General features: G+C 48.6%; 8 protein-coding genes across 8 annotated transcripts; 5 read left to right on the forward strand and 3 right to left on the reverse strand.

Annotated features, from left to right (window-relative positions):
* Window positions 1–1,808: 1,808 nt before the first annotated feature.
* Window positions 1,809–2,892, forward strand: BO80DRAFT_457060 (SANT/Myb-like DNA-binding domain-containing protein; the record flags this gene model as incomplete). Its single annotated transcript, XM_025722208.1, has 3 exons — window positions 1,809–1,937; window positions 1,992–2,441; window positions 2,515–2,892. The coding sequence occupies 3 exons, from the start codon at window positions 1,809–1,811 to the stop codon at window positions 2,890–2,892; spliced, it is 957 nt and encodes a 318-aa protein (XP_025573047.1).
* Window positions 2,893–3,684: 792 nt separating this feature from the next.
* On the reverse strand, window positions 3,685–4,425 carry BO80DRAFT_360778 (uncharacterized protein; the record flags this gene model as incomplete). Its single annotated transcript, XM_025715979.1, has 2 exons — window positions 3,685–4,267; window positions 4,361–4,425. 2 exons carry the CDS (start codon window positions 4,423–4,425, stop codon window positions 3,685–3,687), a joined length of 648 nt encoding a protein of 215 aa, XP_025573048.1.
* Window positions 4,426–4,818: 393 nt separating this feature from the next.
* Window positions 4,819–5,800, forward strand: BO80DRAFT_386745 (uncharacterized protein). The gene is made up of 2 exons (XM_025717027.1): window positions 4,819–5,315; window positions 5,376–5,800. The coding sequence occupies exons 1-2, from the start codon at window positions 4,917–4,919 to the stop codon at window positions 5,715–5,717; spliced, it is 741 nt and encodes a 246-aa protein (XP_025573049.1). The 5' UTR covers window positions 4,819–4,916; the 3' UTR covers window positions 5,718–5,800.
* Window positions 5,801–6,972: 1,172 nt separating this feature from the next.
* Window positions 6,973–7,164, forward strand: BO80DRAFT_314675 (uncharacterized protein; the record flags this gene model as incomplete). The annotated part of the gene is made up of 1 exon (XM_025715064.1): window positions 6,973–7,164. A coding segment is annotated over one exon (192 nt), but the record flags the coding sequence as incomplete, so codon positions are not given.
* A 24-nt stretch (window positions 7,165–7,188) lies between these two features.
* Window positions 7,189–8,765, reverse strand: BO80DRAFT_503765 (uncharacterized protein). The gene is made up of 4 exons (XM_025724397.1): window positions 8,569–8,765; window positions 8,363–8,434; window positions 7,998–8,308; window positions 7,189–7,950 (listed from the first exon to the last, which is right to left on the reverse strand). Exons 2-4 carry the CDS (start codon window positions 8,380–8,382, stop codon window positions 7,283–7,285), a joined length of 999 nt encoding a protein of 332 aa, XP_025573051.1. The 5' UTR covers window positions 8,383–8,434; window positions 8,569–8,765; the 3' UTR covers window positions 7,189–7,282.
* Window positions 8,766–10,891: 2,126 nt separating this feature from the next.
* BO80DRAFT_427093 (uncharacterized protein) lies at window positions 10,892–12,310 on the forward strand. The gene has a single exon (XM_025719919.1). The coding sequence runs from the start codon at window positions 10,911–10,913 to the stop codon at window positions 12,036–12,038; it is 1,128 nt and encodes a 375-aa protein (XP_025573052.1). The 5' UTR covers window positions 10,892–10,910; the 3' UTR covers window positions 12,039–12,310.
* Window positions 12,311–13,675: 1,365 nt separating this feature from the next.
* Window positions 13,676–15,265, forward strand: BO80DRAFT_411756 (phosphotransferase family protein; the record flags this gene model as incomplete). The annotated part of the gene is made up of 2 exons (XM_025717988.1): window positions 13,676–13,989; window positions 14,041–15,265. The coding sequence occupies 2 exons, from the start codon at window positions 13,676–13,678 to the stop codon at window positions 15,263–15,265; spliced, it is 1,539 nt and encodes a 512-aa protein (XP_025573053.1).
* A 1,307-nt stretch (window positions 15,266–16,572) lies between these two features.
* On the reverse strand, window positions 16,573–18,936 carry BO80DRAFT_457065 (alpha/beta hydrolase family protein; the record flags this gene model as incomplete). Its single annotated transcript, XM_025722209.1, has 3 exons — window positions 16,573–18,526; window positions 18,573–18,845; window positions 18,908–18,936. 3 exons carry the CDS (start codon window positions 18,934–18,936, stop codon window positions 16,573–16,575), a joined length of 2,256 nt encoding a protein of 751 aa, XP_025573054.1.
* Between the last annotated feature and the right edge of the window lie 117 nt (window positions 18,937–19,053).

Raw genomic sequence — 19,053 nt, forward strand, 5'->3', positions numbered from 1 at the left:
GGGGGGGGTGCGTTACCAGGTAACTTAATATATCGGTTCGAATTGTGGGGTGGTCCTCTATCCGGCTTGTACTTTTGAACAGGTATCCCTCCCTGGGGTGGGTCACAGAGGGAGAGAAGCATAGGTATATTTCAAGTGCGTACTGGTAAATGACCCTGGCAGTTGAAGCATCTTCTATAAAAAATAAAAAAATCTATAAGTACTATTAATAATCTTATAATTTTTATAATTATTCTAGTATACGATGACACGGTTAGCGGGGCACTGAAAACGGCCCTCATTGAACCGTCCGTCTGCCACTTTTCCACCGCCTGCCCTATGCCGAAGTCTCACTACCCTTTAAGGCCTAGCGTGTCCGCTTTGGGGATCGCGCCCGTGTTCTCGCCGCTTTTGCGCCCATCGCCTGCTGCCTTAAACCCCCCGCTTGACCTATATAACCCTGTCTGCCCTCCCTCGAAAGGCGACACACTTTCTTATCCTCTTTCTCCTGCTGCCTGCCTTGCTCCCGGGCACACTGGCTCCCTCCCATGATGCCGTATTATCCGAACACTGCTCTTTTTCGGTATGGCACTGTCCGCGTTTTTTTTCTTGCTTTAGTTAGCATCGGAGTCGCCGAAAGCTCGACCTATCAGTGACTATTGCTCTGTTGGTATCTTAGCTATCCATTTCTTCCCTGTTTATGCGCAGTCTATAGCGAGTGGCCATCTTGAGGCTACTTGTGTTCGTGGTATCACGGTGAATCGCGCCTTGTGTTGCTATGGGCAGTGAATGTGGATGTTTTGTTTCTCTTGCTTTATCTCTTTCTGATTGTAGTGTCCAGCCCGTTTTTTAAGTCTCTACCATCTACGTGGATGTAAAATTCCGAGTGAGGCAGCAGGGAATCTTTCGCGCGGTTGGAATTGTTTTTTTTGTTGACTCCTTGCCGCGGGTCTGTGGGCGCAGCTGACCAGCATCGCATCCTATGCCATCTATGGCCGAGCTTTGACCCACCATTCTCTGTACCCGCCGAGCGTATACTCTCACCTCGACTGCTGGCTAATAGTAAAATTGCTGCATGAGCTTTTGGAAAGCTTTTGTTTCCAAGAATTTTGAACGCGAGGCTTGGGGGCAGCAGGCTGATGTGGTTGGTGAAGACCGCTATCCTAATTTCCGGGCAAATCGACCAAAGGTTAGAACATTGGCTGAACTAGGAGTAACCGAAACAGGGACAAAACCTGCTTGCGATGTGTAACGTGGGAGTGATGAGAGAAATTACTGATGAGTGAAAGTATAAGAAGGGATGATTGAGCTCCCGATGATAACAGTATGGAGGCTTGCTTTCCTTCAATACTTGCATATTTTCTCTTGCTCCAACCTCATTCCTACCTTATGCCTGATCCTCGCGTACCTATGTTCCACCAGATTCTCCCACTCACCTCTCACTCTAATATGTTACCTGTATTTCACGCTGATAACTTAAAAAATTGAATCCCCAATTCTGCATGAAATCCTCCTCCAAGCACTCACGCATACATCCTCCTTCTGATGAGTCCCCTGTCATTAAACTTCCTCAGTCCCTCCTTCCCTAAGTGATTACATTTCCTAAATATCAGCTTCCGGCGCGGCCTCCAGCTGAGGTTTGTGTTCATTCGAGTGCCGTGATGCTATCTGGCATCCTCTGGGGCTCTCAGTCTCAGTCATAGAAGTTATCTAAGCCTTACTCTGCTACAATACCTGTTATAATATCTGCCACGATACCTGTTATAATTCCTGCTATTATGCCCGCCACATCATCTGGCACGCAGCACGCAGAGCGGCTGGAATAGTTTATGAGAAATGGAGCTGGTTTAACCTTACCGCTGGATTCATCCACGTTACGCGGAGTCAACACTATTGATGCCTCGATTGATGCGCTCTATTTCCCAGAGAATGCCTTGACTTGCACATCGTCACCCAGTGTATCCAGCTTGGACTAGACTTGGTAAGATTTCCTCCCACCGGCAGATGAATAGAATAGTATTCTGATCGACCCACTGATCCTTACCAACAATGGCTTCTGGGAGATAGAAGATGAACGCCTGCATATCCATACGGACGGCGATGCCGTCATTTCGGAAATGTTTTGTCAATATTCTGACTCTCCATCACTTCTCTGCGACATGCATATTGAGAAAAGAAACTCTAACGCATATCCTGAAGTGCAGGAAGGAAATTGTCAGTCGGACAGCACCCTACACGACCAGTCACACGTACAGATATCTGCCGACGATAGCCCCAATTCCCCTACTCGTGCGTCCAGCAACGCCCTCGAGGTCCCAACAAGCGGCGAACAGTTAAAATGCCGCAAGCGAAAGTTGCAACAGTCGCATGGACAACCACAACTGTGCAAACGGGCCAGAGGTTCTTCCGTCACCGCCTCGGAGAATAGTTCTTTTTCATCGCTTTGCTCTCACTCCACATCTGTATTGTGGCAGCAATATTGATGATATTGTGTGTGTGTGTGTTGCCTAGCTAACTACGCGAGGAGGCGAGGAGGTGACTATGTGGCTAGGTCCGAGATCACGTGATCTCCTTTCACATGTATCGGCTGATGAACGCTGGCAATTTCTTTCGTGGCTGTTCGAAGGTGCACTGCTACGCTGTTTATCCGGATCCGATTCAAAATCACCTGAATGCATAGTACGGCCGGCACATCGCTTGGGTCAGCCAGCTGATTTTACGGAGGGCAGTGGAGCCTCCCGGAAAGGCAAGCCGTGGTCATCTGAAGAGGCAAACCTTCTACTGAGGTTGAGAAGGGACGAGAAACGACCTTGGTCGGATGTGACAAGGATTTTTTCGGACCAATTTCCGGGCCGGAGCCAGGGCTCCATTCGAGTATTTTGGAGTTCGACCCTCAAGATTAGAGCATTTTGAACGTGGTATCTCTGTCCTTCTCTTGACCACCTTTTCTTTCTTGTGTGAGCCTTTATAGTGCGATATGCAGTCATAGAATGATTGAGGCGTGGAGGGCGTGGCACGACGATTGGCTGAACAGTAGGCGGACGAGTAACAGGGGCATCAAGTCGTTGCTTCCACGGGACGAACCAGATGATCCCATCATCCCCGACGGCCACACTGAAACCTCCACCCAGAGGATATAATTCCCCCTCTTAGGGCTTCCCACTAGATAGGATGACTCCTGCGACCCAGAAGTGATCGTTTCTGTTTTTATTTTTGAGATACCCCTCAGTATTCACATAATATGCATTTCCTCCTTAATAACATAATGCGGATTTTCGCGACGCTTGTGTTCACTATGTATCAGAGTTCTCCTTGCACCATCTTCCATTTATCGATAATAGAATATGCTTCAAAAGGACAGTACATAACTTGAAATAATCACAAGGATATATTGAGATTACGCATTTCAGCTGTGCTCTTAGAACCCTCCGTGACGATTTGCACGATGTGATCGAGCTTTACTAATCGATGAAAAGCTCACCCTGCAGTCTGTACACCAATAATGACTGTCAGTGTCATGTTGCCGAAGAGCCCTTCTATCCGTGAAGTGTCTTTTACAGACACTGCAATAGACATTAGAGTGTGGTCGGCTTCTCTCTTGAATATGCATGACTGTCGGCTGCCACAGAATTTGGGTAGTTCTTCTATTGCTGACAGACATGGTTATTCAGGTTTCACGATTGATTTAGGCGGGGAGGCATATGCCTACCACAATTCCTGTTCTAGCTGAAGCACTTTCTTTATCATCAGGGAGGAGAAGTCGTATGAAAACATGGTAAAGGTTTTCAAGGTCTCGTGGAAATGCTGCTGGTGTTCAAGAGTTGACAGGTGCTGAATAGCAGATCTTGATAGAATGTCTCGCAACTCCGAGTGGGAAGGGCTGTTTGGCCCGTAGACATACTGAACTGTGTTGATAAATTCTGTATCTGTCCAGTTTGACTGGAGGCAAGACTCCATCTTCTGCTTAGCCAATATTTTTAGTCCCTCAATCTGATATTTATCAGCGAGGATATATATTTCTGCATTGATACGTGCCCTTCGTTCTTTGACAGGGGAGCTAGAGACTGTAGCCATATCACTTTCAGCACTTTCAGCAATTTTTTCGATACTTGATGTTTCGGTTTGCTCTTCCTCTGACTTTGGTAGCTCAAGAGAGCCTTGAGCTGATTCCTTGATAGAGGACTCATAACAGTCTTCATAATCGGCGCAGTAGAGATAGTCTATCATCTTCGCAACGATCCGTGGGTCATCTTCGAGCGCGACCTGTCCCGTTGTGGCTTCCTGTGATCTGTAAGAAAGGTTTTCTAGATACAAGCTATTTCTTTGATACCTGAAACCGGCCATTTATGGCCTTATCAAAGAAGTTCGACTGGGGACAGACAATACAGCGATGCACTCTGAAAATGGAAGATTCGCAGAGGATTGTGAGATCTGAGTATGTTCCATATTTCCGAATACTTCATGAGTCAGATACCATTCGATTATGTGGAGGTTTGAGCTCACTCTGACAACAGAATTCTTAGATATTTGAAATCAGTAGCCATCCTCAGCCTCCGTATGCTTGCGTCGTTTATTCAATCGTGGAAAGTGCAGCAATGTTCTAACAAAGATTAGCTTTCCTGATGCTTCATCACCCAAAGCGGGGTAAAAGTGGTCACGGGCTGGCCACGCAACCCTGCCTTCAAGCGGGCCTATCCTACGCTAGCCCGCTTCCTGTTTCCTAATATCACTAGCCCATTACATAAGCTGTAGCTGATAGTTAACTAGGTGGTTTATTGGGCCTTTGTGCCAATAAGAACAAACCTCTGCTCAAAGCCTCAGCGAGTGTCTCATTCGTGGCAGCCCCTCTTGGGGCTCCTTATCCACTTCATCTCAACAGACCGCAAGCCCCACCAACCTCCGTCACATCTGACGTCCTATACAGCATCAATCCAAAAATGGGCCTAGGTCCATATCTTGCTTACAATGGGGTGGACTACGAGTGTTTGATCTGCGAAAGGGCTTTCATTTCCGCCGATGCGCTCTATGCCCATTGCAGGCAGACTTCACTGCATGAGTGGTGTGAAAGGTGCTGCCGAGTGTTCATTTCGAACTCATCTAAATTTGCGCATCTACGAGAGTCTAACAGACACCATGTCTGTTCATCTTGTCCTCAACCGAAAGACTTTGAGTCTCTTGAAGAACTCGAAGACCATCAGGTAGAAATCCATTACGCTTGTCTCGATTGCAATCTTCGTCATGAGTCCGCTATAGAGCTTCAAGAACATGACATCAGCCAGCACCATCTCTGCGTGATATGCGATATCTATTTTAGCAATGAGAATAGTCTACGAATGGTAACTCTAAGAATAGTGAAACTCTTCTTTCTGATAGTGCTAACAGCATGGTCTCTTCAGCACCAGCAAAGGCACCAAGCCCGAACCACGGAATGCTACGGCTGTTACCGAAGTTTTAAATCCTTTTCTGGAATGTTGATTCATTTGGAGGCTGGAAGTTGCGCCTCAGGCGTTACTGAGGGGAAGATTGATAGAATTGCTGGCGAATTTCACCAGAACCAAAAATACACCGTTTTCGGGGATGGTTGGTGGCTTTATAAATGCCCAAACTGTGACAAGGAATTCCCTAAACTATCGGCGCTTTACCAACATGTTGAGGATATGCCAATGTGTTCCTTTCTAAGTCGTGGGCACGGTTGCTTGGCTCAGCTGGAACGGTTTGTCGCTCGTAGCTTAGAATAGGTTAAAGGGATGCTTCTTCTGGGCGCTCACTCCGTACAATCGTGGATCGCATCTCAATGCAATGCAAGTATCTCTTTTCTCACAGTCACATCGCTGTACTAAAATGTTTCTACTTCGTGTTCCTCTATGCCCCACCTTGACCGAGGGTCGTATTCTACTCCATCCTATCGCTGCGGCAACCCCCATCCACTGCAATTGCTTGCTTGGTAATTGGAGTACCTTGATTTACTGTTATAGCTCGACTGAGATCTATGGATCAGGGTTGTCACATTCGAATAAGCGCGTTATGCTCTCCCGCTTTAAGATTATAACATTTTGGCGGGTTGCCGTCACATGACCTAACACTGAAGTCTCCCACATTCAAACATATTGGCTAGCTCATCCCAATTTATTTCTTCTCAAGGTCTGAGTAGCAGGTGTCCTAGCAAAATTAGGAGTGAGGTCCCGGTGTGGGTTAACATTACCTACCAACTCGTCACACGAAGGATGCCATTGACTATCAGAGTTGAAACTGAAAGACTTGCCTAGTGGGCTTCAGGCAAATAACCAGTGCGATATCTGTTTCGCACAATTTGGAGTACTCGGAAGCTTCCAAAAAGAGGCTACACTTTCGTCTAGTGCATTGTTGGCAGGTCGACCGTGTGCTACTGGGACTTCGCTGTCGTATTTCTCTCTCCTCTGCTGCCACTGTTTGATCAGAATCTTGCACTTTGCTCCTTTCTCGGAGGCTGCTTTGAATAAGGCCAGGGATTTCTGAGCTTGTGAGTGGAGCTTTGACATGTATCAAAATGACATACGACAATGAGTCGGACTTAATTTAAATCAGAGCAAGACATTTACAAAAAGTAAAATAAAATCAAGTAGCAACTTCACTTTCGATGGATACAGACCGGTTAAGATAAGACTACGCGTGGCCCAACGCGGCGACATCGACTGCTTTGATTGGTCAAACACGCGGTTATACCTTATTTACGGTCCCCTGCGTTATCAAAAGATTAAAGAGTGCTGTCAGCCGCGCGACTGCAACCTTCCCGTGGCCGAGCTTGGCACAGGTTCATGAAAGGCTTCAGGACCAAAATTCGTTGGGTCAGATCTAGTTAAGCCTACAAGCCTGAGATCCACAAAAAATTTACTATACCTCAATGGTTGAGGAAGCATATAGGAGAAGTCGGCGGAATTGGGTAGATCTAGTAGTCGGGTTACGGTAGTGCCGCATAAACTGTCTAACGAGAATCTTAGGGCGAGACTCCGACCGATGAACTTTTACCACGAGATTGTCCAACCAGAAACAGTTCCTATCGAAGGCCCAGAGATATTAGGATATAAAGCTGCTCGCCTTGCCGGCCCTACAATTATCCAGGAATACCATGTATTGATTCAAGAAGATCTGGAGTACCCATATTTGACTACTGGGCTTGGGATTATGCTCCTACGGGTGCCCAATGACTGCTCAACTTTGTACTACTATTTGTGCAAGCCGAATCTCGAATTCGAAGTAGTATTGAAGGCCCTCGGACAGCAAGAGAGAGAGTGCTTTGTCTATGCCTAATGAGCTTCCAAACGGCCTATCGAGATCGATCCTGGCCGAACACTGCTCGAACGGGTAAATTATTATTCCAGACAGCCCGATTGTGCAATTCTCTGGTAAGTGCCTTTGTCTCCCGGTCCTTATCGGCTAATTCGGCGCGTAGTGACTCATTGGAATTCGAAAGCTCTTGTATTCTCTCTTCCAGAGGACTGCTCATAAGTCGCCGGGCAAGCTTTCTGGATACATCGATTGTAAACGGTCCTCCTTCAGCTAAGAGCTTCTCGAGGCGATCATTGTAGAGCCCGGTATATTTCAGTGCAACAAATTGGGAGAGCAGTTTCCTTCCAGGGTTCTCCTGCAGCTCAGATGTGGCTGTCTCAGTATATATGAGACAAACAGCATCCGCAAGCTGTTGGGGAAAGTCAGGCTGCTTTTTTGGAAGGTTAATGAGTGCTTGCTGCAAGTATCGTAATGAAAGGTCGGCTAAATCATCTAGAAGATATCTATGGGCAAATAAGTAGACCTTTGCATGAAGCAGGAGCTCATTCGGAATGTCTTCGTAGAGAGTCTCTTGACATAAAGTAACCGCTTTAACGGGACTGTCCTCGAAAGGCAAATGGTAATCAAGGCAGGATTCAATGGGGCTTAATGGTTCATGGATTGAACGATAGGCAAGTTCATATTCTTTTAATTGCTGCCGAGAAGCTGCAGTTCTTTAGTGGCTTTCCTTGTTTCGAATGAAGAAGACATACCATGTATTTCTTTATCCTTTTCTATTTCCTCAGACTCTTCTGTGGCCCTTTGTTGAGACTGTTCCCCAGGCCTTTGAGTAATTCGACCTGCTTGATAGTCCCCGGTGTACAAGAAGTTCAGAACACAGTCAATTGTTTGTTCATCGAAGTCAGTCCAATCGATCTCCCCATCCCCGCAGTTCATCCATGGCCCGGTGACTCTAGCATGAAGAGCCGATGAAGAGGACGATGAAAGTGCCTTAGGATGAACATAATAAAGTTTTTTGTTGCTGCCAACACGAATGCTGAGGGGCGTCTCGGCAAACAATCTACTGTATTCGAGTCAAACAGATGCGGAAACCTTTCGAAATTGAGAACAGTCCTACCCGTTGAGGTTGTGACTCATGGCTAGATGGAATATTAATATTTAGAGCAAAGGCTCATACCTCATTGATTATCTTAAGCAGCATACACAGATTTTTGGTTAGCATCTTCGTAGGTTAGGCTGGTTTCCATCATACATTGAGGCGTGCGGCCTTTGGAAGATAATGAGTGTAATTGTCTGCAGGGGCTCACGAGAGGATGTGCCTACTAGGTTCTATTATAAGCATTTATCCGCGGAATTCACGTGCCTTTCAGCCCTGCAATGCTGTGTTGTCATCATGTGACTCGCAAATAATGGGTGTGGTGGCACTGAGAAAGAGCCAATGAGTGTAGGGCAGTGAGGCCGAAAACACAAGAGTAAATAGTTAACTAGATCAGGATGCTTTGAAATAAATAAAGTCATGGAATCATTGGAACACGAGGTAAAATTGAGTAATGTAACGTTAAAGTGGGGTAAAACAAGTTTTTTAAGTGAATGTGATCATAATGATTTCATATAAGCGGGGAAAACACGAGTATTCACTTGGTTGGCTGGGAAACCAGCCCGTAAAAGTCAAATTATCGGAGATGGCCAATTCCTGCGGAGATGACCGATTGGCGGTTTGATTAGCTAGTTGGCTTGCTGAATTTGGCCAGTTGATGAATTGGGAAATTCCAGCTGACATTAATTTTTCCAATCCGTCGATAGGAACTGTTTCTGATTCAATAATCTTGTAGTAAAAGTTCATCAATCAAGGTTCTATCCTAAGATTTTTGTTTGATAGTTTATACAGTGGTTTATACTTAACTATAGTTAACAAAGCCCTGGTATCTTTATTAATATAGTAGATACAGAACTGGTTAGGACGCGCAGGTCGTTTCTCTAAATTTGCTTTATCTAGTAAACTTTCATTAAAAATATTGGCATGGTTGTCGAACCACACTCCATCCTCTAGATTAAATTTCTTTTAAGCATTCGGTATCTCACACAGCACTGAGATAATATTATAGACGTAATCTTTAATAGCAAAACATTCGTAGCTCTCTAGATCCTTCTCGCTGCTCAAAAGTCAACGTGCGAAATAGTGTCCTAGTCTCTCCAACTCAATGACTGGTGCAAACAGACGTAGTGTATCTTTACCCAATAACTTTAAGTAATAACAGACCAGATCATAGGTTTCTTATTGCTTAACAGCACACTCTGTCCAAGGTTCCAGTCGTAGAGGGCAGTACTTGCCAGTAAGCGCCGGAATCTTGCCAGTGGTAGACTAAACAGGGTCTCCGGCTTTCAGAGGCTTCGAAAAAAGACTATGACAGTGCTGAATGAATTCTTCGAAGATAGTCTAACGATTTCGTGTTTCTACCTGCTCTCTCAGTATCTTCTCCTGCCTCCGTTCCTCCTCGGCTTTCTTTCTTTCTTCGTCAGCTTTGAAAAACAGAGCCTTATAGTCGACCGGGTCCGATATGGCTTTAATGAGTGGTTGTTGAGAAGGGTGTCATCATTGAAAGCGAGGGCTGAATGAAGAACGACAACACATATGAAAAACTAACCCCGGGAAGGGGTAGTTAGTTAGTTAGACCCCAGCAGGATGACAAAGCGGATGAAAATTGATCCGATGATTTGAACTTTTCCACGCGGCAAGGTTCGTGTTACGAACAAAGCTCTTTGGACAGCGCCTTTGTGGCAGGTTTATTCATGGGCTTTTTAGTACAAGCTTTGAAAGATGCGAGGAATGCAATCTTCACAGCGAGATCGTTCTGCGCGAAATCCGGCACTGCCGGTGGATGGCACTGCAACCTAGAGAAACCGGGACACGCATTCAGACGTAAAATGCTGTATTAGGGGTCCACTTTGGATGTTCACTGCTCCTACTATAGATATTTCCCTGAAGCGTCAACCGGCCGCCACGTTGGTCTAGTAATAACGGCATTGGCCTTGAATTGTTTGTTATGGTATTTTGAGGACCCACGACCCCAGCTGAAAATAGCTCGAGCCTGAAAACACAGTCTTACCTGAACTCAGGAAGAACGCGGTGTTGATAGACACAAACAGAACATTCCAGCGGGTCACCCAAATTATCGCCTGAACGTTGCGCCTGGCTCATGACAACCACGCCAGATTTATTATTACTTTTCTGACGAGATTTGCCTCGTCGACGCCTATGTTTCTGCAGTCTGCCAGCCTCAAGTAGACATGAATTAAGCGAAACAAAGTGCTAAGCAATACAAAGGGACCGCATTTATTTAAGGAGTAAGAGTCAGTGCCACGCAATTCCTAGAGAGAGCTTTCGGAGGGGGTTGGGGCAGCTGCCAGCAGCTGGCATAGCGCTATAATTGATCTGGTCAAGTACCGAAAATATAACTTCTGCCAGATAAGCCAATATCCAGCATGCCCTAGTTTATTACTCTGGCAGATGGAGTTTTCCCCTCTCAGGGACAAAGTATCAGAGTTTGGCCAGCGTATGCAAGTATGCGTTGTTCAAATGCGGGGTAAACACCTTATAACCTCTTCTGTGTAATCAAAGTCAGTATTCGTTTACCTAGACATAACACCTCAAGCAATTCATGACAATGGCTTCTTTTCGAATTGCAGATATTCATCGTCCTGTATCTACGGATGTTAAGGGTGTAGGACCATCCATCACGAATGTGGAACACTTGTCCTCGTATAATTGGATCGAATCGCCAACCCCAACAATTGCCGTACCCGGTTGTCCTCCTCTCTGGTCTCCACCTAAATCACCCAAAAAGGTAGACAAGGATTCTGGGCTCATTTACGTCGCTCAAAATGCAGCTCGCTATCCTGAAAGACCACTTGAGCCGCTTTTTCGTTCGCTGTTCATTGAAAATCCGTCCTACGATATACGCGCAATTGACCTGATAACCGATCGAAACAACCTTCGCAAACTTCTGGAATTCATCAATCCGAGACTCTCTAAACATGGACTCGAACCTTTCACCATTGAGGTTGAGGTCACGAATGATACAGCGATTTTTTGTCGGGCCGAAACTAAAGCAATAGATATCATTAAACCCCACCAATTCAAGGGTTACGGTCATGAGTTCGAGAAGGCATTCACCACTTCTCAGATAGCGGGCAGTACTGGGCACCATAGAATTATTTCCTACGACTTTGGCGGTTTGAAGCTTATAGTACGCTACGAAACTGACGCTTATATTGAGCCTCCGAGGCCTCAACATCCAGAGGAGTCGGAAGATGAAGACTTACTAAACATGATGAGCGATTTGTCTCTTGCCCAACCCGCCAAATCATCTTATATTCCCACTGAGACCAGATTAGGGACCATGAAACAAGGCAAAAAGGTTCCAGTCTATTCAATTCTTGAGATTAAAACACGCTTGTTACACAAGCCTATCCGCATGCAAGAAGTCCTTCCACAACTATGGGTTTCTCAAACACCCAACCTTGTCCGTGCGTACCACAAAGGCGGCGTCTTTCGCCCACCAGATGTTGAAGACGTCGCACTTGAGATTAGTGACTGGGAAAAAGACCATGCCAATGATCTTGGAAGGTTGGTCAAATTGATCAAAGATATCATCGAAGTGGTGAAAAAAAATGAAGGTAGCGCTGTTCTCAAGCATGATGGTCGAAGAAATCATCTCGAGGTTTGGACGAGAGGTGGAAGCAAGATGTTACCAGCTGATCTATATCCAAAGTTCGATCAAGACAGAAGATAATCCAAGCGATTAATTCGGGTTTCTGATAACAGCACCGGGTAGTCCAATGGGCACATTTTGGACATTGATCTTACCACCAAACCGGACTGAAGTTTCTTTGACTGACTCTCCTTCCTGGTCCACATATTCCTTATGCGTCGTTATTTTGTGTTGCCGCTTACAGCACAGCTGTTCGCGGATGTTATATTTCATTTGAATGCGGATGGACGTTTGGGCTACTAAGCCAATTTAATGTAGCTGATAGTGTCTTCATTTACCTCTACAGAATGATAAATCAACAATCATCTGTATTGAATGCCGAATTGGAAGCTGAAGTACCCTCCCTCATAGCAGTGAGGTAGGTAGGCCATCATATTACTTGTGACAACCGCTCGTTGACTTCCGGTCACGGTAGTACACTCGAGTAACAAAAAATTCACTATTCTGTCGGATGGTTTTGAAATGTATAGAAGAAGTTTGATTGCGTACAAGAGGGACATATATGGCGCACCCATACATATAAACCTCTCCGCACCCAATAAAATCATTGTACTCTTCACTTACTTTTTCAACAGCAAATTAGCTGTACTCTTCAATTACTTCTGAGAATCTAGACCATGTCTCGATTAGTTCCTGTTCATGATGCGGAGATAGATGCTACTCTTCAAGGATCACTTGCCGGTCTTTCCCTGATAGACTATGAGACGGGAACTGAGTCATACTGCGCTTTGGGTATATGTAGCCGCTTTCGAGAATATGTACAGTAGATCTCGAAATTGGCTTGACCAACAAACACATATCTTTTGGTTTTCGGTCTTACTGTCAAGACACTAATATCATTACTTTATTGAGCGACCCGCATTAAAGCTGGGGGGGTGTGTACAATGTGTTCGGGTCAGTACGCCGGTCTTACCTGATGCGATACCTATATCATACACAGTACTTCGGTCATGATTAGTAAAACTTAGTAACTCAACTATAGTTAGTCGAGCATTGCACTAGAAATCCATAGAAGAAAAATGGTTGCTTGAACAAACCAGACAAACTCTAGAACGACTATGGCCTCTGACTTTCAATGCTTGTTCCGTGTTAGTCAAGTGATCAGTCAAATGGCTATGCAAACTAACTCCTTCAGTACCAACACGTGATATCTGGACATCTGCCTTTCAAACAGTTAGTCTATTATGCCTCATTGTATAGAATAACAACTTAATTACTCCAATTTAACAATTCCCAAATTTCTTCAGCCTACATCACTTTAAGGGCCTTGATCCTGATAGCTAGACTATTTTTAAACTATCTTATCACACCTCCACCCCCCAAGGGGCAAAAAAAAGAAAAAAAAACAAAGAAAAAGAAAGTACCTCAATATCCCAGAAAAATCCCATATAAAACCTTAGGCACGACTCCAGGGCCGGAGGTACGAAGTATCTATGAGGTCGGCAGCCTCAGGCATGAGGAATGCAGAGCGGTAAACATTCTGCCAGTGATAAAAGTAAGCCTTTCTGAGAGCGGTAGGCGGAGAGTGTGGTTGATGTGCATCATGACTGGAGCGGTGAGCGCGGGCTCGATTCGGGTCACCGCGTTGGATGGGGCTGTTATATATCCCTTTCCACCCCTTTACATGATTCTTTCCTCTCCCACCCCCGTCCTCCAAGATGTCTTCGGATACGAAACCCGATATCTTCACCTATGCCACCTTTGACCTTCAAGCTCTGTGCCATCGAGCGAGCACGCTGCGCCACGGCGTTCCATGTGTTTGTGATCCAGATCAACGTCCGGCTTCTGGCAGCTTCAACTGGGCCGTTTTCATTCGATTTGAAGACGGGACCCGCTGGGTATTCCGGGCCCCACATCCGCGGACATTCATGCCGATAGAGATGGGGCAAAAGCTACTCGCAAGCGAAGCTGCCACTCTGCGATACCTCAAGTCTCATAGCGACATTCCCGTTCCCGAGGTATACGACTATTGGTAACGACACCCCGCTGACATCGCACTGTTCTCCCGTGTAACCCATCGTAGTGCTTCTTCCGACAATGAAATCGGGGTTCCGTTCATCTTCATGAGCGTAGCGCCCGGCCGGCCCCTGTCCAAGACGTGGAGACCAGCCACTTCTCCGCAACCAAGCCTTGAGACTCCCGCCAAAGCCAAGGTTCTCTCTCAGCTGGGTGGCATTACCTGGAAGCTATCGCAGTTGCGGTTCGACAAAATCGGCTCTCTCTTCGAAGCCGACGCGGCATTTGAGATCAAGGAATGTCTCTCCCGCGGCCACATGTTACATCAACGATACTGCTTGGACATTCCACGGGGGCCTTTCGCGTCCGAGGTAGATTTCCATGACAGTCTGGTCTCTGCATTCACCGAGCAGGCCGAGATTCTGCAGCTATCCCATCATTGCTTTGTGGCACCCGTTCCCTCACGGGAAGACTACGAATCCAGCATCAAGTTTCAGGGGGCCGTGGACCTATGGAACGACTTTGTGACCGTGGGCCGCAAGACCGACTCGTCGGACAACCGACTAGACTACATCATCGCGGGTGATGCTCTCCGAGACATCCTGCGCAAATGTCCCCTCCCGGCCGTCAACTCAGACACGTTTCCATTGTGTCACCCCGATCTGAGCGTCAACAACATTTACGTTGATGATGAGTACAACATCACCTGTGTCATCGACTGGGCCTTCGCGTCCTCCATCCCCGAATCCATGCTACTAACTGTCCCGGGGCTGCCACAGTACCGTGACGAAATTCCGCCCGAGTTACATAAATCCTTCATCGACGGGTTCCTCGCGGCGATGCCTGGGTCGATGGAAGACCGCTCCACCCGGAGATATCGTGACGCACTCGAGCGGAGTCAAATCTCCTGGAACGTGAGTCGGCTGCTCAATCTGGACTCAATCGCTGATTATTCGCTCTTCGCTAGGGTCTGGCGCGCTGCCCATGGTCCGCATGAGGGCATCGGCCCATACTTCTCACAAAAGCGGCGCTCCCCTCACTACATCCGGCTTTACAAGGAAGTTCAACAGGAGGACCAGCCACTTGCGAAGATTGAGAGGGATGAAAACGACTACTTCCAAAACCAGGAACTCAGGAAGACAATAGCCAAGAAACTGACGTTGATGTCGGGATGGAAAGCACAATATACCGCCGACGCACCACAGCGACTGCGGACAGACATGTTTGTCGCTTCGCCCAGCTTATGGAGGTGGATCCAGGAATGTATGGAGGGCTGGAAAGAGATGCCTTGACGGTCACCATCCCCCACATCCATCACATTCTCAACCGAATGCGCTCCACGGGGACCTCCCACAACTCATAGGTACCGTCCAGCCTTGCCTGCCTGCCCCATCTGATGTGTCCCAGCGGGCCGACCATTGCATGATGAACAGGGACGACCGTGTGGAGCCCAGGACAGAAGGGGGACGGGCGGCGAGTATACTCCCCACTGGCAATGTCCAGGACGCACGTTCAACCAGACGTATGTCTGTCTAGCCATGCTCAGCCGGTTCAACCAACGCAGCCAATCTGCTTGCTGAGGCAATGTATCATCATATGACTCCATCAAGCCTCCACGCTAGAGTACGTCGGCAGGGACGATACTTCGCCGGTCCCAGCAGGAGTGCTCTACCCACGCTAGCCTTACGCATGACGTGCATTTCCTAATACCCAGGGATGCCCTCGACGCCGAGAAGTCGTGGTCTCTTCGCCAGGCTCGCGCGGGACCCAGCTACCGCCCGCCTATGCGGTAGATCTGGCCCACGACGAGACTCGTATTTGGGTCCCTCCACGTAATCGCGCGTGGGAATTGAGACCCGAGTCCTGTCATCTGTCAACATCAGACAACTAACCCGGCGCGCATTGGCAAAAGAATGGGATATCATAGCCTCTGGGTATCGACCCAGCTCCCTCTCGGAGAAGAGAACCGAGGGCATTCCCGCCATTCCCAGCCGTCCATTGGCTCTATCCAGAATGCAACGGACAAGCACTGTTGGCTAACACGGGTACGGACAGCGGAATCGACCTGACCGTGACTGCCTGCCCATGGTGGGAGGCGATAGGAAGTATGCAGCAGTTCTCCGTCCCGTCGTCGTACGGCGCCTCCAACATAGGACGAGACAGAGCCAGCCGGGCACGTAACGATCATGCCCTTAGCTCCTTGCGTAGCATTCCGATGGAAGTAGCCGTTGTCTGGGGGTCGCATTGCCTGTCTCCGGGATCGGTTTCTTCATCTACAGTCTCCCTTGAACCTCGCGACCTCCATATGGGCAGCCGGGGTGGTGGTACATGGGCCCTTCAACCACACCCGTAAGGCTGAGAGGGAGAGCGGCCTCGAACGCACTAGCTCCAGTGGGCATCACCGGACGTAGGTTTCGTTTGCCCACTTTGTCCGAATGAGGCGCATCACTGGCGACGCTGTATGTATAGATCAATTCCTCCCCTGAACAGGATATCACCACAGGTTGTAGGTCATCTAGTCCCGGTCCGGGAGATTAAATACAACGTTATACACGTGCAAAGCGCCGTGGCTCTCAGCTCTCACGGATACCTATTCCACCTAGGACACTCTCTCAGCATCCCCAACATCCTCCACCCTCCCCTCGACCACCTCCCCCAACCACTTCGGCTCATTCCTCGCCGCCTCCAACACGGGCCCCCCCTCCACCCCCACAAACCGATTACACCACGCAATCACCGACCTCCACCAAACCAAACTATTCTCCTTCCCCAGCACAAAGTGATTCTCATCCGGAAAATTCAACATGCGCGTCTCAATCCCCTTCAACCGACACACCGCATACGCCGCCCACCCGGCCGTACTGGGACACCGAAAATCCCGATCCGAATGAATGACCAGTAACGGCGTGGCCCAATTCGTTAAATACTCCGCCGGATTCCACTTCCGCCAGACTTCCTTCGCGGCCACCGGATCACGACTGGCATCCGCCGCGGAGGTGAAATACGGCGACCCGAACGACCGCGTCAGTTCCTGCTTCTCGGCCAGATCATCGGCTAATAGCTCGGATACTACGTCAAAGACGCCATCGTGGCAGACCAGGGCCTTCAGCCGTTTCGCGAGCGGTTGGCCCGCGACATAAAGGGCCATGTATCCGCCGAAGCTGGCGCCCGCGGCCACGGCGCGATCAATATCGCATTTCTCAGCTAGATTTTGCTCAACCCAGTCAAAGCATCGCTCGACATCCTTGTAGGGATGTCCGCCCCACTGCAGGGACACGGCGCGGGCAAAATCCCCCCCGAAGGAATCCGAACCGGTAAAGTTGGGGATCGCCACGATGTAGCCCTGTTCGGCGAGGAGGAGGGCGTTCCAGCGCCAGGTCCAGGCGTCTTTGACGGCGGAGTGAGGACCACCGTGCATGAAGAGGAAAAGGGGGTGTTTTTCGGGGCTGCTGTGTGAGAACCAGGAGGGTTTGATGATCCAGGTTTGGATGGGGGTTCGGGTGTCCGGGCCGCCGGGGAAGGTGATGGAGGTGATTTGGCTACTGGAGATGCCGAAGATGGCGCCGTGGGAGGAGGTGCTGTGGAGGGTTTGGGGGGGTTGGGTGTGGGAGGTGGGATCGATGATGGTGAAGGTGCCTTGGTCGATGAAGGAGGAGGAAGTTGCCAGGAGGCGGGGGTCGGAGGGGCCAGTGCTGAGGGGGTAGATGGTTGAGACGGAGCCGGGGATGGTGAGGGCTCTTGGGAGGACGGTTTGGGGTTCTGTTTCGGAAGGGGTGGGCGGGATGTGGATCTGGAAAACCCGCGATTGAGCTTGGTGGTTGGCGGTTAGGTAGAGCGAGGACCCGTCGTTTGACCACAGGATCTCGTCGGGAAAGACGTCCCAGGGTTGGGGTTTGTCGGCGGAGTCGACTGTGCGGAGAAATGTAATGGTCAGAGTCTCGACGTTGAGGAGGCCGATACTCTTGGGTGACCATTCTTCGTTGTCTTGGGCGACGAGGAACGCAGCTACCGGGCTGTTAGGGGCAAACTTGGGACTCTCTACAAGGTCGGCATGGCCTGGAATGTGAATCCGTTTCAGTGCTGGCACTTCAGTCTCCTCAAAGGTCGACAAGGGGAGAAAGTATAGCGAGCGCTGCGTTTGGAGCCATTCTGTATCCCCGGGCTTGGCGGTTGCGAAGGCAATGCCGTACGTCGAGATGTCAAGATCGGCGGAGCTGGACGAGTTGGTATACAAGGGGACCACGAGGCCTGTTCCTCGCAGAGCGTTGGTAGGACCTTTGTCAGATAGATGCCACTTCTGCGAAGTCTCATCGAACTTGAGAACCGTATACCAAATGACCGATCGGTATTGGTTGACATAGGTATCCCATCGCTTGGGTCGACTCTGCGTCCATTCCCGGGCGGTCGTATAGGACTTTTCTTCTTTCGATGCGTTGTACAGATTCTGGTCGGCATCGGCTGCAGCTGTAAAGACTAGGGCAATGTCCCCGTTTTCGAGACGGTGTGTCTTGACATCGCTCAGTTTGGCGTCAATGGTGCCCGCCAGGTATGGACTGTCTGTGTTAGCCCTAAGCGCGCAAGAACGGCGATGGATCATACCGATTGGTGTTGTCGGCGTCTCCAATCCACAACTCGGTGGATTTCTTTTCACTTTCTCGTTGCCACAGAAGTGACCTTTTGTGAAGCCAGCGAAAGGAACTTTCTTTAGGGTTATTGCTGTACCGAGTGGTTTTGCCTGATTCCAAGTCTAGCAACTTGACCTCGGAAAAGTCTGTGTGCGTGTCGAGATCGTAGGTCGAAAAGGTATACAGCGCTAGCTTCCCCTCATCGTTCGGGACTGCTGCGGACACTCTGGGCGCAGTGACCAAAACTCTGTACGGGAGGAATAGCACTCAGTACAGCCAGATGGCGCGTGGTTGAAGTGGTGAACATACTCTGGGGTGAATTTACGATTTTCAGACATGTTGGGTTGCTGGAACTCTGAGTGAGCAGAATGTAATCACCGAGGGGAAGAGGGGAAGTCCACCTATTAGTAGCTTGGGAACTGACTGCAGGATGCGGTGCACAACCGGAGCTCCGA

The sequence above is a fragment of the Aspergillus ibericus genome (assembly GCF_003184845.1).
Source record: "Aspergillus ibericus CBS 121593 unplaced genomic scaffold BO80scaffold_33, whole genome shotgun sequence".
NCBI lineage: Eukaryota > Fungi > Ascomycota > Eurotiomycetes > Eurotiales > Aspergillaceae > Aspergillus > Aspergillus ibericus.